Source organism: Bombyx mandarina, chromosome 05 (genome assembly GCF_030267445.1).
Source record: "Bombyx mandarina strain Sakado chromosome 05, ASM3026744v2".
Lineage (NCBI taxonomy): Eukaryota > Metazoa > Arthropoda > Insecta > Lepidoptera > Bombycidae > Bombyx > Bombyx mandarina.
In genome coordinates this window covers 15,102,266-15,118,985 of record NC_143212.1, presented here as the reverse complement: position 1 = coordinate 15,118,985, position 16,720 = coordinate 15,102,266, and the positions used below count along the sequence as shown (strand labels likewise).

Sequence of the window (16,720 nt, the reverse complement as noted above, 5' to 3'; positions counted from 1 at the left end):
CTGAAATAGCCTCTAAAGGCTATCAGCTTAGGTAGGAAAAAAAAATTGTTTGTCGTGCCATCTTTATTAGTCATAAACTAATGGTTTATAAAACACGCGCCGACATGTATAGGCTAAACTGTTTCTAAATAAGCACGTCCTAACAGATATATAGATAACTAGCTGTACCCGTCCACTTCGCTGGACCTTTAAAATTAACATTATTATTCTCACCCACACAAAGATTCTCATCATTAACGCCCCCGCAACTGGTGTAGGGAGTCCAACACTCATATAGATATAGCCTAGCCATTAAGTATGTGTATTTATACATGGATACCAAGTTTCAAGTCAATCGGATGCATGGTCCAGTAGTTATAATGGAACATCCGTAAAACCACTGTAAATTTATATATTAGTATAGATAAATACCTGGATTAAGAGGAAACAAACCTTCTCATGACACGAATGTTTGCCCGATGTGGTAATCGAACCGACGACCCTCGACGTAACAGTCTAGGCGCTAGCTACTGCACCACCGAGTTGGTCGTTCTCTCGTAATATGGAATTCCATTAGCGGTTACGATTAGATGAGAGAGAGAGAGAAAGAGAGAGAACATACTTATTGCACACCAAAACACAATTAACATCAGAAAACAGTCGACGAGCAGATACGTTTGTACAATAGGCGGTCTTATCGCTAAAAGCGATCTCTTCCAGACAACCGTTTAATTGACAGAAATTCTGGACAGATAAAGATGCAGCAGGTGTGTTGCGGGGTACTATTAACAACACATTATTAAAGAAAATACATACGTACAATAAATATTAGTGATGAGTCGTAAGCTTTCCGACTTACCTATGAATACAAATTTATTCAGAATCTTACTGACTACATATAACATTGCACAGAGACAATAAAAGTCTTTTTAGTCTCCGCCTGATTTATCTTTTCGATATACGATCGCTTCAAGCTATCAATTCTTCTAAAATTATTAGTATTTTTATTTTTTTATGCTTCGATTTGTGGACGAGCTCACAGCCCACCACAATGGTGTCAAGTAGTTACTGGAGCCCATAAACGTCTACAACGTAAATGCCGCCACCTACTTTTCTCTATTTTTCCTAAACTTAACTGTACTTAGAATCTACCGCCAGTTTGTCACTCCACAGAGATCTGCTACATTACCCAGATTAGAAAAATGCGTTAGGCTTCCAGCCTTACATCGGTACCTTAGAATCGATATGTTAATTTTATCGACAGCAAACTTAAAGGGTATAAAATAAAACAACAGTTAATAATGAGAACATGCTATATTTCGAGGGTTTTTTTTAATTATAAACTATTTTTCTAAACCGCGCCAAAGCTTATTAGAATCACATTAAGACATTCATTCGTACAATGGTAAAACACATCGTGTCATTCTAGCTAAGCTTATTCTGTATATTGGTATTAAAAATGTTTTTTGCGTGAATTACTATGTATTTTTTTTTTCTTCAATTTAATTCTAAATTAAATTTAAAAATCTCAAACGAATGTCAATTTGTTGTGCGTTTCGCCATTGTTACAAAGTCGTCAATACAAACTTCAAATTGAATCAACTAAGAATTTATTTATTTGCAGTTGATAATCTTAATCAAAGCATTGTGAAGGTAATTCTACGCAAATGCACACATTTATTGTTAATAGCTATATGCATTTAGTAATAATTTAATTTAGGCTTTTTCAGTATGTGTGTATATCGCTTACTTTACCATTACTTTAGTTACCAAAATGACTGATATTTAAATTCATTTTAACTTAAGCAACTTTAAAAACAACAATAACATTATGCAACATTTTACGGCTCTTACATTATTCAATGTAAAACGCTTTTGTTAATTCAGAATTCAAACATGCTTACGAATGTAACTAACAAAGCAAATTATAAAATATAGACTGTAAGCATTATAAGTCGGTCCTTCGATATTTCCTTAAGTTCAATAATAATAGAATATCTAATAAAATTTTATTTATAAACTTTTAAATTACAAACTTGCATATCGCAGCCATGAAGCAATCAAAATGGCGAAATTATCACTTTTTTTTTAATAATTAAAATAAGCTAATCAAAATCCAATCGTTTCAAAATTAAGAAAAATTTTAATGAATAAAGAATGATCCGAGGTGACCATAGAGTAAAGCTTTAATAATATTGTAAACGAGGCTCTCAAAAAAAAATTACATGACGTTAACCTTTGAATTTCACCGGAATTTAGAATTTGCTGGTTGAAGTTCGTGTTTAGCGGATTGAAAACTAATCGATTTTCGAGAAATACTTTAAGGACATTTAGAAGAACTGCGAAATATTTGCTCACTGATTATAACAGCCTAAGAGAAAAAAAAACAGTTTCGTCATAATTTTCACCCTAATTACTCTAATATAATTTCGGTGTTGGAAAACATTGTATTTTTTATTCCCATTGAAAACTACGTGAAAGTCGTATGTAATATGGTTTATTTAGAAATTAAATATTCGAAACTATAATTATCATCTAACGCTTCAACTTTTGTAAGTTAGATCTTATTAAGTTGCTGGTCATTTGATTAAACAGGCAAGTAATTTATTTTAAATTACATTTCAAGCATCTACCGCCAGTGCGGATCTAAATAAATGCATACCTATTTCAAAAAGTTAAGACTTTATGTTTATCGATGTCTGTGTACATTTATATTCACAATCTCTAAACAAATTTAAATTATTTTCAATTATTTAAGATATAGAAATGCTGTGGAAATTTGAATCGATCGATTGAAGAAAAATTGTGTAAATTCTATAAGGCTTAAACAACCGAAAGCAGATATACGAAATTTGTTTGCATTCTTATAATACATAATAATATGTCCAGGAGCTGATACTCGCATTCAGAATCAATTATTTTTTTGTTTCTAGATATGAAAATGTAACGATAAATAAAGAGACAGAGATCTCAATGGTCCTTGTCGTCATCAACTGATTCACACATTCAAACGACCAAACCCGATACAAACTCGATAAACATTTTTATCGATACTTAAAACGATTCACCAATATATCGATTTTGTTTGACACTACAGTAACAAGCGGTGATGCCCAGCCACGCTTTATTTCTTTATTATAATCAACCTTTATCGATGCGTACTATCGATTCAGTATCGATAAAAGGGTTTATTTCTATTCTTTCCACAATTATGACACCTTACTCTTACTCCTTACCACTATCAATACAATCGATATTTACCAAACAGAACAAAAATTCGTAGGTATTTAGACTTTACTAATTTCATCTTACAAACGTATTCAATTACTCTTTTAATCACAACTTACACTTTCATTGCGAAATAATTATATTTCTAAAGCGTTACGCGCACAACGCCCAGATAAAAACTTTAACAAAATCGGTTGTCTGTAAAGTCGGTTTACCGACGATAGTTGGACGTGACAACGTCATAAGAAATACTGATGGAATGGTTTCATTTTTCAATATTTTTTTTTTTATTCGCGGAGGCGAGGTTTAACGCGGAGGCCGATTGTGCCTCTTTATCGCTCGTTGCGCGTTCTCACTTGCATTTCAAGCCTTAAATGGAACGCCTCAGAGCGAGGTAACGCCGCATGAGTCATGTTTTTTCATGCGTGCAGCCGGCTCCATCGAAGTATAAGACGTTATCACGTCAAAAACTTTAATTTTGTGAATAAATTTGGATTTATGAAAAACAAACCCTTTTAAGCAACCTTTAATAATGTCTACCGATTATTTTCAATGTGTCAATCATTAAAACACGTAACATAATCAGTGTTTAATACACGTAGTAACCAAAAATAACCACGTAATAGCACTGATAAATATTTTCACTTACAATATTAATAGTATTTATTTATAAAACATACAGAGATAACGGATTCGATTGAGGTTGCGGCACACGTTATCGCGCTGTGCCAATTTTCTGCTACCCATTTTGCTGACAGACGTTGTGCGCTGATGTTAAGGATATAAAGCAGTGCGAGGGGTGCGCCGGGCTGGTTGGTGGGCTGAACACAGCCAGTGTTTAACACACGCATCCGCTCTCGTTCCCCTCCTGTACCGAACACATCGGAGATTGGGTCTGCAAGTCCACAGCTGTATAAAAGGCTAAGGAAATTGTTTTTTAACGACCTTTGAGCTATAACGGTTTAAACACTATTACACTTACAAATTATTTATAAATTATTTATGCGAATGTGAATGCACAGTAGCTTTTAAGCTGTCGTCGAAGACTGAAGAGCCTACAACCTTTTTTTTCCTACTTAAGCTGATAGCCGTGGGAGGCTATATCAGCGTCGCCTTAACTAGTAGGTGAGCTCACGAAGCTCAAACCTGATGACGTTGCTAACACGAACCCTAGCAAGAACCGTGCTTCGCAGAATCTACCACCGGATCGGAAACGCAACTCACTGAGAAGATCGGCGAGAAACTCCGCTGTGTCTGAGAGTTCATTTTCTAGTCGAGCCCTTCGTCGCAAGCGACAGGTTCGGCGAGAAAGATGACCAGGCTACAACCATAATAAGTGATCGCTTTCGTTTTTTTTTTCCTACCTCTTCTCTGGTAGCCTAAGGGGCTATTCCGCTGCGCCCGGACGGTGACTTCGTTCATGAACACGAATGTCAAAACGACAAAGCCCATGTCTACCTCATAACAGGAAAACGATGACTCTATTTAGCATTTCCAAAATGTTTATTCTCTAGAGCAGGGGTCGGATATTTAGAGTTCCCGGTCCTTAAGCAATTATGTATCTATATGTGTAATTAAGCTTTGTTCGGTATTGAAAGAAAATAATTATTTCGGATCACTTGGTAGTTTTAAATGCATGGTCTACGCGTGGTCTATTCGAAATACGATCACACACTAACAAAAAATACGCTCAAGGTTAGCAAACTGCTAATCTATGCACAATCCTAAACTCAACTGACTACTTGCTGTGTCCAGCGAGGGCGCATTCAAATCGATCGGGGGCGACATGGCGTTGCCTACCCTGCTCTAAAGCGTAAAAAGCATTCTATTCTCAAAGATTTTTTGGTTATTCGTTTATTCCTCTGTCTAATAACAAAAGGAATCTATTATGTAGATTAAGCGTGATTAGTTAAGGAACGAAATTACATATTTGCATAAAGACGATAATGAAAACGAATCGAATAATATTTTAAAACATTTTTAAATAATAGTTCTTGTTCATAAATAATTATAGGGTTAAAATTAATTTAAGAGACGACCGAAGAATAGGGTCATGGGCGAATCTTAGAATAAAACCACGCACGCTTACGCAGTATCTTTACGGATGACGATGAACCTCTTACTGGTGTCGTGTCTATTTAGAGTTTTGATACAACAACAGGACTACCAAAACCCCAAAAGCTCAATCATCATGTCCAAATGACGCCTTAGAATGTAAATGCGGGTAAAAATGAAAAACGTATTTTTTTTTATAAAAATAATTTACTGTAAGATTACAAATAAGCATTATTGTTTATTATTTTCAGTATTACATCAATAAAGGCCGAGTTACAAATTTCACGTACATAGCACTTAACATTACATAAAGCTGTAAAATGTATTAGGAATATTTTTATTTATTTATTATATAGAATATCTGTCGTTTTCTAAGCTAATTTTAGATGCACAACTTTTTATTATTAATCATGAATATAAATTTAAAAAGTACATACTACAGTTCCCGGCGATATACACTTCGGACCATAAAAAGCTAAAACTTAGTAGCTTTAGTGTGTATTGTTATCTCTGTCTTTCATACACACACAAACACACAAGTGACGTAACATTTTCAAGGTTTGTAACGCGCGGTTTACCGCCGCGAACTGTATTCTGTGCTTTCAGTTTCAAGCTTCAAATCCAGTTAAAGCTTGAATCATAAGAAATAGCTAAGAAGAAAATCACTTATTTATAAGTTATTATAAAGGAAATTCAAATTTGTCAGCCTACTTAATAATGTATGCTCAAATGCAATAGACGTGAAAAAATTGTTTCATAAAAATGCATGCGGGTTTGAATTAAAATTATACGAATTAGAATTTAAAAGCATCCGGAAATACAACGCTCGTGAATATCGAGCCTTAGAGGTTTGAGATCTAGGGCGAATGCCGTATTTCTAACTAACGAAATTGCTATTCACGAATTTCGATAGTAATTTAATAAAACAAAAAAAAATACACAATTAATTCTGCGTAATTGCCAGTAGATCGTACTTCGGACCTACCGTATTAGTACCACCAGTATCTAGCTCTAAGGGTGCAAGCACAAAGCACAATGCGATCCAATTTTAAAAGTAAAGCAGCCACTGTTTCCCTTTGATATTACGGCCTCACTCCTCTAAACAGATGACGGTCCAACTCACACTGTGAAGTCTCCGACATCCGGTACTTCAAATACTTTATACTGAAGCATATACTTTGCAGATAATTTAAAACGAAAAATCTTTTGTATCCTTCCATTCGTTCCAGTTTTGATTAAGTCTAAATGACAAACAGCTTTCTTATTTCATTCAAACGACCGTAAATACAAAAGAAAATTCGAGAAGTTGCCAAATGCTCAAAATGCTCACAACGAGCCGCTTACTTTTCCAGAACTAGTGTCCAATCAATCAAACACCCGTATGCATTTTAAACAGATAACTTGATGGAATTTACAATAAAGTAGCAAAAGAAAAAAAAAGTTCATAATAAAATGGAATGACCTATTTATAATATCGGTGCTATACAATGACGTTTAGATTAAAAAGAAGTAATTAATTCTCAATACGAACAAAGAAACAGATAATTAAGATCTTAAGCGCTAAATTAATAAATAATACTATTTATACAATGACCGTCAGACGCCAAACGAAATTATTGCTACACGCACGCAAGAGATATATGTAAATTATGGTATGTATCAAGAACTGATGGAATCAAACTGAATAATGATTTCGTATATAAATTCAGTCTTGCATAATGTACAAAAACATAATTCAAATCTATGAAGTTTCTAGAAGGTTCCATTTTTGAAATCAATTATTTCAACCACGAAGGTAACAACTTTTGTCTTATTTTGAAGTTGGCCAATGAAGTTCTCAACAGAAAGCTTTTGCTAGAAACTACCGCAAAACATGGATAATACTAAGCTTTTTGTAGCACTTAAAACTTGAAGAGAACCAAATCAAAGTAATTATTAAATTCAAACCTATCCAATCTAATTAATGAAAACCAAATTATTTAATCTCCAAACACTATTACAGACCTTATGCTAGTGGTGTTTGGAGATCGAGAAATGACACAAAAGATCCCAGCCAGGGCCGAAGTTTTGGAACAACTGTTCACCCAAATCCGAATAATTTTAAAACACTTTAAATATTCTGTATAAAATTGAAATAAGATTGTGTATTTGTATGATACTTTAATAATATCATTTTTTTATGTTCACGTATTCTTTCTCATGAACTAAAATCAGAATCCTAATAGCTGCTATACAAATTTAGATTTTATGGTAAAAACGTTGCAGTTACGTACGCACAAGACTAAATTCAGTATGAATGTCAACAAAATGTTACTTAACAAAATGCACGATATAAGCTATTTATTTTTTAATGTGGTTTTAAATTTCAACGAAGCATAGATTACCCCCTTCTTCTATATAAACTAAATATTGCCTATAAATAATTTATTAAGATTTACATATTATATATTTCGCGTGAAAACCTCGACCGAATCAAATTTCACATATCAACGTAAAAAATAATTGTAAACATTTCAAACGTTCGGCTCAATATTGGATGGGATCTAGCAACGAAATTAAGTTTTCGTGAAACAGCATAAGGAAATCAAATTCAGTCTTATGCAAACTTAAAATTATGCAAACTTTCATAAGATTTCATAAGTGTTCATAAGAATTTTCATATAAATTACGCAAGTGTATTTACAAGTATAATTTAGCACACAATACAAAGCCACACGGGGCAGTGCTCAAGATCCTATTTCAGTCAAGTGAGTGACATATTTTTAAGAAAATACATAAACTCATATGTATGAATGAAACTCTGTATCATACGCACCGATTTCGTTCAGAAAGTCGGCTGCGTTTGATATTATTGCTACTTTTATTTCACTCTAATCAATCAGATGCCAACTTTAAGACACTTAAGATAAGGTCTTTTTTTATCGGATTTATATATTTCTTTTGTATCAAACCCGACATCATTTATCTGAAATCTGTACCATCGAACAATCTGGCTTATGTAATGAAGACCCTAATTAAGTCTCATAAATTAAAAACAACATAAAGACATTCCCGACTCATGAAGTAAGTACTAAGATATAAACGATATAATTCTTTTCTTTTTATTGCCTTTGTGGGCAGACGAGCATACGGTCCACCTGATGGTAAGTGGTCACCGTCGCTCGTGGATGTCAGCAATGCCAGGGGCAAAGGCAAGCGCTGCCTACCGTAGATTCGTGGTAAAATAAAAATGAAAGGTAGTATAACCACTTTTGTATGTATACAAGGAGTGACGTCACTTCATTCCATAGTGCCTTCTCTGTCTGGCATGAAATTCAAAACTTGACATATACATGATGACATAGATATGAATGTCTAGATCTCTTTGATTCACTGTTACCTTATTAGATAATGAAAAAAAAACAGCCAACTTTCTCATCATTACTATTCATTGTGTTATTTAGTTTAAAAATTGACAGTATAGTTGTTGGTCTTGAAACGAATCATACAATTAATTGTTTAAGCTGAAATGTTAAAATGGTTTTTCAACGAATTAACTATTCGAATTTCATAGACAAATTACAGGCGTGTTTTTACTAGTAGCACTAACGATATTAATATGACATGATATAATCAATTGACATTTGGTGAAGCGACCATACGTGGTACTTATTGCTTAAGGCTTAAGGTTCAAAACTTTCGAACATCACTCAACAACTATCGAATATTTCCAATACTACTGGTGATTACAAGAGCACATTCCACAAGGATAACAATTGTTGTCAAACGTTCCAATGTTATGGTAACAGTAGAAAAAAATATTGCACAAATTAAATTGATTTATTTCTACTACTAAACTTATTGATTTGATTATGATATTTGTGTAAGAGCCGAACATAATTATAAAGTATTCTATAAACACATCAAAATAGTTTGCATTATCGTTATAAACACAGCGAGATCTCTAAATACAAATGACAAGGACGATCCTGAAGCAAGTTTTATCGAAAAAATTAAATTTAATTTTGTTATTAGAAAATAATTTTAATTATATTAATAGATAAAATAAAGTATTATATTGAGTCGACTATTATCAAAGTGACTTTTGAAAATGTGACCTTTGGACAATTATTGGTAAATCAGAAAAACGAATTATTGACTTTGTATTCCATTGGCAGTCACAAAACTCTTCTGAGCGACATCTTAGATAAATAACAGGTTAAGTTAATACTTTATTTAATGCAGGTTTTGAACCGTATTCTTTGAAGGAGACGATTATATTCAAATCAATCTGTATCGCCATATCAATAACATTTTTTTGTCCAAATGCACAGATTGCTGCCACCTTTGATAATAGAAGACTCATATATGTAAACAAAATAAATCAGTAAAAGAGCATATTTATTGTATTTAATTAATCGAAACAACGCTCTTGGATATCGGATTTCGATAATTTGCTTGTGGACCATCGACAGGTGAAATACAGCCGTCAAAGCTTACGTTTATATATGTATATATCGTCTGAGTGTTCAGCGTGAGCCTGCAGCCACCGTCGCCGGCCGGTGAGCGCTGGCGAGCTTCGGTGGCGGCGTCTAACAAACACTGCTGTCCTGCTCCTTGTTGTCGCCGGGCGATTGTCTCAAGATCACCTCGTGCACTGAACACAAGTCACATTAAGGAAAATAAACGGAACAAAAAAATGTATCATTCGACTGGCAAAGGTACAGGCTTTGTCTGTTTTCGTTCGATTTAAATTCAAAGTAATTTTAATTTTGTTAAACATAGTTTATTTCGTCATTTGCAAGATTTTTTGGTGCGATTGTACCTTCCCTGTCAGATTTCATATTTATACAGGGTGTGAGAGAACATTCTCACAGACGTTTTTTTTTTTTTTGTTGACTCAAAAACGAAGGACGCTAATGAGTTTGTTTTAGTGTCGCTATAAAACATCTCATTAATCATTTAGCACTTCAACCTACCTTCGTCATTAAAAACAATTCCGACACACCCTGTATATATGCTTTTATTAGCTTCGTGTAAGTATATCTACAGCTTAACGTTTAGAGGCACAGAACAAGGATATAAAAGAGAACTAAAACTAAAATTTGGAAAGGGATCGACGAAGCAAGATCAACAATTGATATTGTTGAATAAAATGTCACGATTTCGAAGCCAAACGCATACAATTAGTCAAGAGGACTCGTAATGCCGCTAATACAACACCCATTTTGGCTAATTGTTTTTCACAAAAAATTTAAAACGGTCAATTTCAAGATGGAGTCAGGCATGAAAAATAAAAAAAAAACGATTCAAAAAAAGGAAAAAGCGCTTATAAACACATATTTTGATTACTAAAACCATCACCCTTACTATAGAATCTGGATACAGAGAAATTTATCTAAATCCGAATAGAAAAAAAAGGCTATACTTTATAATTTAAGAAAAATAAGCTATATTGAAGCCATTGTTACTAAATACACAGCAATTTTATAATAAGGCCGAAATTTCAAAAAAAAAAAAGTGATTATGCTTTAAAATAACATTAGTATTGTTAAATTTACTTACAACGATCTTGTTAATGTACCACCACCGAAACGTAAGCGTAACTCGATGAAATCACTCGATAAAAACGTCCGATGACACCGAATGAATAAAGTCGCGTGACATTAGAAACGTCATTTACACCTTGGCCTAACTCGATGACACTTCAGTGACAGCAACGAACTGTCACATTTTGGAAACGTCAAATACAGTGATTTTTGCAAAACGAACCGAGCGCCATCCCCACTGATGACAATATGTCAGAAGCTTTAATTAAACCCATACCACAACGGTGCATCTCAACTAAATCAGATGAAATCGACGAATGTACGAGATGAACGGACAAACAAATACATTTTTCTTCACTGTAGCAATAATATTTGTGAAAAGGCGTTTTATAGCTAATATTCCATTGCGACGTTAAATTTGCAATCATGGAAAATGTGTCATAGTTTACTTGAAAATTTTAATGTTAAAATTACACATGAACAAATAACGGATTTTTTGGATACTTTAATTTGATGGGTTAATTAAAACTACCAATATGACTTTAATAGTTAAATAGATGCTTTTACTTTTCTAAAACAAGATCGAATTTAAAATTCAATAACTGATATAGTATTTATTGTCTTTGAACACAATAATTAGGCTTCCCGAAGTCTTCCATGCGGTGCCTACATTTAACCGATTTTTTTTTTTTTTATGGCCCGTGTAGGCAGACGGGCATTCGGCCCACCTGATGGTGAGTGGTTACCGTCGCCCATGGACTTCAGCAATGGCAGGGGCAGAGCCAAGCCGCTGCCTACCGTTAGCTATCCTAATAAAATGATTTCCAACAAAATAATTCGACACATAATCTTATCGAGACAATCTTAAAAACTATATCATCGTTATATCACTCGCGGCCAATCAATGAACCAATTTAAAAAACGAAATGGTAATTGTCAATATTTAAAAAGTTTTTTTTTATCATAAAAAAAAATGATTATCTGTTAAAACTTATTGTATAGAAAAATCGATTTCATGTTTATATCACATACAGCCTTGCGATTCTCATATCTCGTATTTAGGGTTGTATTTTAAATGTTTATTATATATGGAGCGTGATTTTATTACTTGTTATGTGTGTATGATAATAATATGTTAGCATGCGATGTGTGCAACAGCAAATGTATAACAAAACATTGAAATATTGGGGTATTTGTTTTTTTTTTTCGTTTGGGGAAAACCGATGTTCTTATGTTGTCAACATTAATTTTGTTGGTGAGTACAGAAAGTATTGCAACCCTGTTATTAATTCTGAATTATTGTAAATGTTATATTTAAAAAGGATACTGTCTTCGGGAGGTTTGTTTTCAGCAGAGTCCATGCCAGGCAGGGCAGCAGCTACTCTTCGGAATAACTGAAAAAGTTAAAAAAGTTTTAAAATTAACCATACTCTTTTTGAGGGTATTGAAACGGGACGTGCGAGAGAGACGGCGAGGTGTTGTTACTTTTTTTCTCCTACCTATGCTGATAGCCATGAGAGGCTATTTTAGCTTCGCCCTATAAGTGAGCTCACCGGGCTCAAGCCTAGCAAGAGCAGTGCTTCGCAGAATCTACCACCGGATCGGAAACGCGACCCACTTAGAAGTTCCGGCGAGAAACTCAGTGGGCTGTGTCTGTGGATTAATTTATTCGTCGAGCCCTTTGTCGCAAGCGACGGGTTCGACGAGAGCGATGACCGGCGCTTGAGATACTTAAAAGCACCGTTAGTGGATCGGGAAATGCGCACGTACTATTCCTTATATACATAAACTAGCTTTTGCCCGCAACTCCGTCCGCGCGGAATAGTTATTTTGGCATAACGCTAAATTTTACTCCCACTTCCTTTACGTAGAAAGTGAAAATATTTTTGAATTATAGAATGTTATGGAGCTATTTAAGCCCCTATTTTGAAACATTCTTTATTGGTGCTCCACTTGTATTGGTCTTACCGTGATTTTATATAGCCTATAGCCTTCCTCAATAAATAGGTTATCAGGAAACTCTTCAGCTTTATAATATTAGTATAGTTTATAATTTCTAATTGATTCTACAACTGATATATAAGTCGATTTTAATTTTTTTTAAATTTGCTTTAAGTTTTTATTGAGACGGGATCACGCAAACCTTGTTGATTACATAGAACGGTGAGCCAAATCAAACAAAGCTACAGTATTTCGTTATAGTTGCCCAGCTCGGACCTTTATCTCTGGCATATTTGAGTCTCATATAGTAAACTTTTTGTACCAAGTTGTGATCCGGTGATTCAAAAATCTAAGAACCAATCCGTCGACATATTTCCTTACTAAAACTTTTTTTTATGATTAAAAGATGACTACTGGCCCGGAGGCCTTTCTAGTTTCACCAGGACAGATGGGCGAGCAAGGGCTCAGCCAGGAGGGGTGAAATTTGCTAACCAATTTGAGTTGAAAATTGCTACCCAGGCTGATTTTCAGGTTAGGTTGCACGTCGAACTCTTTGCCGAGTACGGTTATCGGAGTTCCTGCTCTTAATGCTAAAGCTACAGGCGTCCAATGCAACGGTTATTGGATCTGATGGATCCGTAAGGACATGCGCCTTACTGCACGCAATGTTACCAGAGATATTGCCAGTTTCACGCAACTATTGTACCCTAATGTAAAAGCGTTAATATATTATTACCTACTGTACCCTAGTGTAAAAGCGTTAATATAATACCTGTTTAACATTGTAACCAGCTTTGGCGCTTGTCTCTATGAACATCACGTTCAGTTCCTTGGCCTTCTTGTCGCCTTCCTCGGTCGAGACCTGCCTCTTGTCTGAGAGATCGGTCTTGTTGCCGACCAACATGATGATGACGTCAGAACCACGCTCCGTGCGAACGTCGTCGATCCATTTCGAAGTCTGGTGGAATGAGTTCGCGTCTGAAAATTGATAACCAATATTATAGCTTAGTCAGTGATACGTCTGTGGATAATGGAGCTCTTGGGTTTTCGGTAATGCACAATCTTCTTTCACTATTTGAGCTCAGACTCTCTTAATTTCGGAGGTCGGTAAGTTTTTAAGGTCATGGACTACTTAAACGATAAATTGTAAAATGAATTATTGAAATAAAATATTTTTTCTTCCTTCTTCTTCTTTATATTTTCATTTATTATTTCTGTTTCTTTATCTTATACCTTTAAACGAGCAATTCTTGTATATTAATATACTAGATGATGACCGAGCTTTGCTCGTTTTTTTTTTTGATAACGCCATCTTGTTGTCTTTAAAGCGGTTAGTATAGTATTATTATTCGCCAATAGATGTCGGGAAGAGTTGATTATTGAAAAAACGAATAAAACAACATTTTCTTAAAATAAATCGTAGCTAGATCGATTTATCGCCCCCGAAATCCCCTGTATACTAAATTTTATGAAAATCGTTGGAGCCGTTTCCGAGATTCAGATTATATATATTGATATACAAGAATTGCTCGTTTAAAGGTATAAGAAAGAAAATGTTGTTTTATTCGTGTTTTCAATAATCAACTCTTCCCGACATCTATTGGCGCATAATAATACAATTTTTTCTTAATTAAGGGCAACTAGCCGCTTCAAAGACACAACAAGATGGCGTTATCAAAAAAAAAAAACGAGCAAAGCTCGGTCATCATCTAGTGTACATAATATGATCATACAGCTATAATAATAATACGTACATTGGTAATAGGTTTTTGTAAGCTTTCCCCTTCTATGACTCTGTAGCTTTCTACATATTGGGCTGAACGAAAGCTACTCAATAAGTTAATGTCGCCTTTGTCAAGTAATATTTATATCACTTTAATAAGAAGACTGTGCGCAATAAAGAATAATAAATTTATAGAATGAAAGTACAAACGCAAGATTAGACCGTAATAACTGTATTTCTGCAGGGCGATTAAATCAATCATAAAAAATATTTATCCCATTTGATCACCATGCATTCACATCCTGGGAATTTAATTAACATATTTATGCATCAATTTAATTGAATCCAATATTTTTAAATCAAATTTGGATGGCATTGACAATTCTTATTGAAGATCAAAATTTCAGAACAGAAATCAACTCAGCGGACATGTCTATTTCATATTTAAGAATTGAAAAATCTTTTTTATACCAATGAACCAGCAATTGATATTACAATAGAAACGATTCAAACAAAATGACAATATGCAGTAAAAAGATAAAGACCTTTAAAGGCCCTCCCTATGGCATATTTTAAAGGATATACTATCGAAGATACCCAAGGGTATGTTAATGTCAGAGAGGCGGACGGTCTTAAAACTCATGGCAGATCCCTATGCAGCACGATAAGAGAACATGCTGAGCCGACCTCACATAATGTGAGAGATAAGGAGAAGAAGAAACTGAAAAGACCAGGTTTAAGCGCATCGCTATCATAGTGCAAACTAGCAAAAACTTTACATTACAATCACACTTTATAACACGCCTTAGCGCACATTAGAAAAAAAACACAACAATAAATGCTAGCCCGAGATTATTTCAAACATCACTGAAAATTACTTTCTAATCGATTCAGCTAGTTTCGTGCACAAACGTACAGATGTACAAAAAAAAATGCATACAAATTTCTTTTTATATTCCAACAAGAATAAAATGGAATTACAGAAACCTAAATATCTGTTATTTCAAATAAGGAAGTTAAAGAAAAAAAAACCATGAGCACTGTATACACAATAAGTTGTGCCACAATGATACTCGCACTTACTGAAATATCGGATTACAATATTGACTGTGTTATTGAAACCAGAAAACCTTCAAATAAAGTCGATACTCATTATACATTCGACATAACACAAGGTGTTTGTTTCATATCGAGAGAAACGACTCATTCGGATACAATTGTAATTTTTTTGCAGAGCAGATGGCCCTCCTGCTAGGACAAGTGGGAGTTGAGTGCATCTCTGATCCCTAAAATCACATTAGCCACGGCGTCTTTTGAGAAACCACGCCTGACACGTTCGATTATCAACAGTTTCCTATCGCGAAGCACATTCTTCATGTGTCTCAATATAAACACCCCCGTCCGGGTCCTTGCGTGTATTGCGCGTCCTTACGAGTTAGTAACATAATCTTTTTTTATTCCTGGTATAAATGAAATCTTTTGTATCAGTTTTAGGGACGACACGAAAACCCTCTTGTCGTGGCCGCTGGTAAATACGTACTCGATCCTGCGGACCGAATGGTAAACAGTCGACGTCGCCCTAAGCACGTTATTTCGGATCCTTCCGATCCGTTAACGGTGTTTTTAGGTACCTCAAGCACCGGTCCCCATTCCCGTCGAAGCCGTCGCTTGCGACGAAGATTTCGGTGAGTAAATTAACTCATAGACACAACCCACTGAGTTTCTCGCCAGATCTTCTCAGTAGATCGCGTTTCCGATCCGGTGGGAGATTCTGCGAAGCACTGCTCTTACTAGGGCTAGTGTTAGCAACGTCCTCCAGCAAGGTTAGAGCCCCGTGAGCTCACCTACTCGCTCGGTTAAGCTGGAAAATAGCCTCTAAAGGCTACCAGCTTAGGTAGGTAGGAAAAAAGAAGTTTTAGGGATGTATATTTTTTATTGATAACTGTTATTGTAAATCTTTTGCAAAAGAAATTGAAATGTTATTAAATATCAAATCTGTGTTGCGCCATCATTTTACAACGTGAATGATCCCCAGTAATCCATAGACAACATGTCCCGCGGAACAGTGAGCGCGTCTGTCCCACCAAGCTAATAAAAAGTTCGTAAATAATTATTCCGGTGCTCGTTTCTGTCCTTTCCATAATCCGGCCATAAATCTAAATTTAATGTATCGAAAAAAAAAACGTAAATATACATTACTACAACCCTTAGACTTTCGACTCCGTTTAGTTTTACGAGCAATTCACCCAGTTTTAATCTCTTTATC

At 34.8% G+C, this 16,720-nt stretch overlaps 1 protein-coding gene across 2 annotated transcripts in view; it reads right to left on the bottom strand.

Moving 5' to 3' along the window:
- Window positions 1-1,274: 1,274 nt before the first annotated feature.
- Rab6 (RAS oncogene family member Rab6) overlaps window positions 1,275-16,720 on the bottom strand; it is a 29,235-nt gene continuing 13,789 nt past the window's right edge. The window contains exons 4-6 of one of the 2 annotated variants that reach the window (XM_028174188.2): window positions 13,504-13,709; window positions 12,118-12,184; window positions 1,275-4,116 (exon numbers count right to left, since the gene is read on the bottom strand). In XM_028174188.2, coding sequence (XP_028029989.1) covers window positions 4,046-4,116; window positions 12,118-12,184; window positions 13,504-13,709 — 344 coding nt within the window. In that variant the 3' untranslated portion in view covers window positions 1,275-4,045. Of the gene's footprint in view, window positions 4,117-5,449; window positions 9,899-12,117; window positions 12,185-13,503; window positions 13,710-16,720 lie in introns of those variants that run through there. The other variant, XM_028174189.2, reaches the window with a different exon arrangement.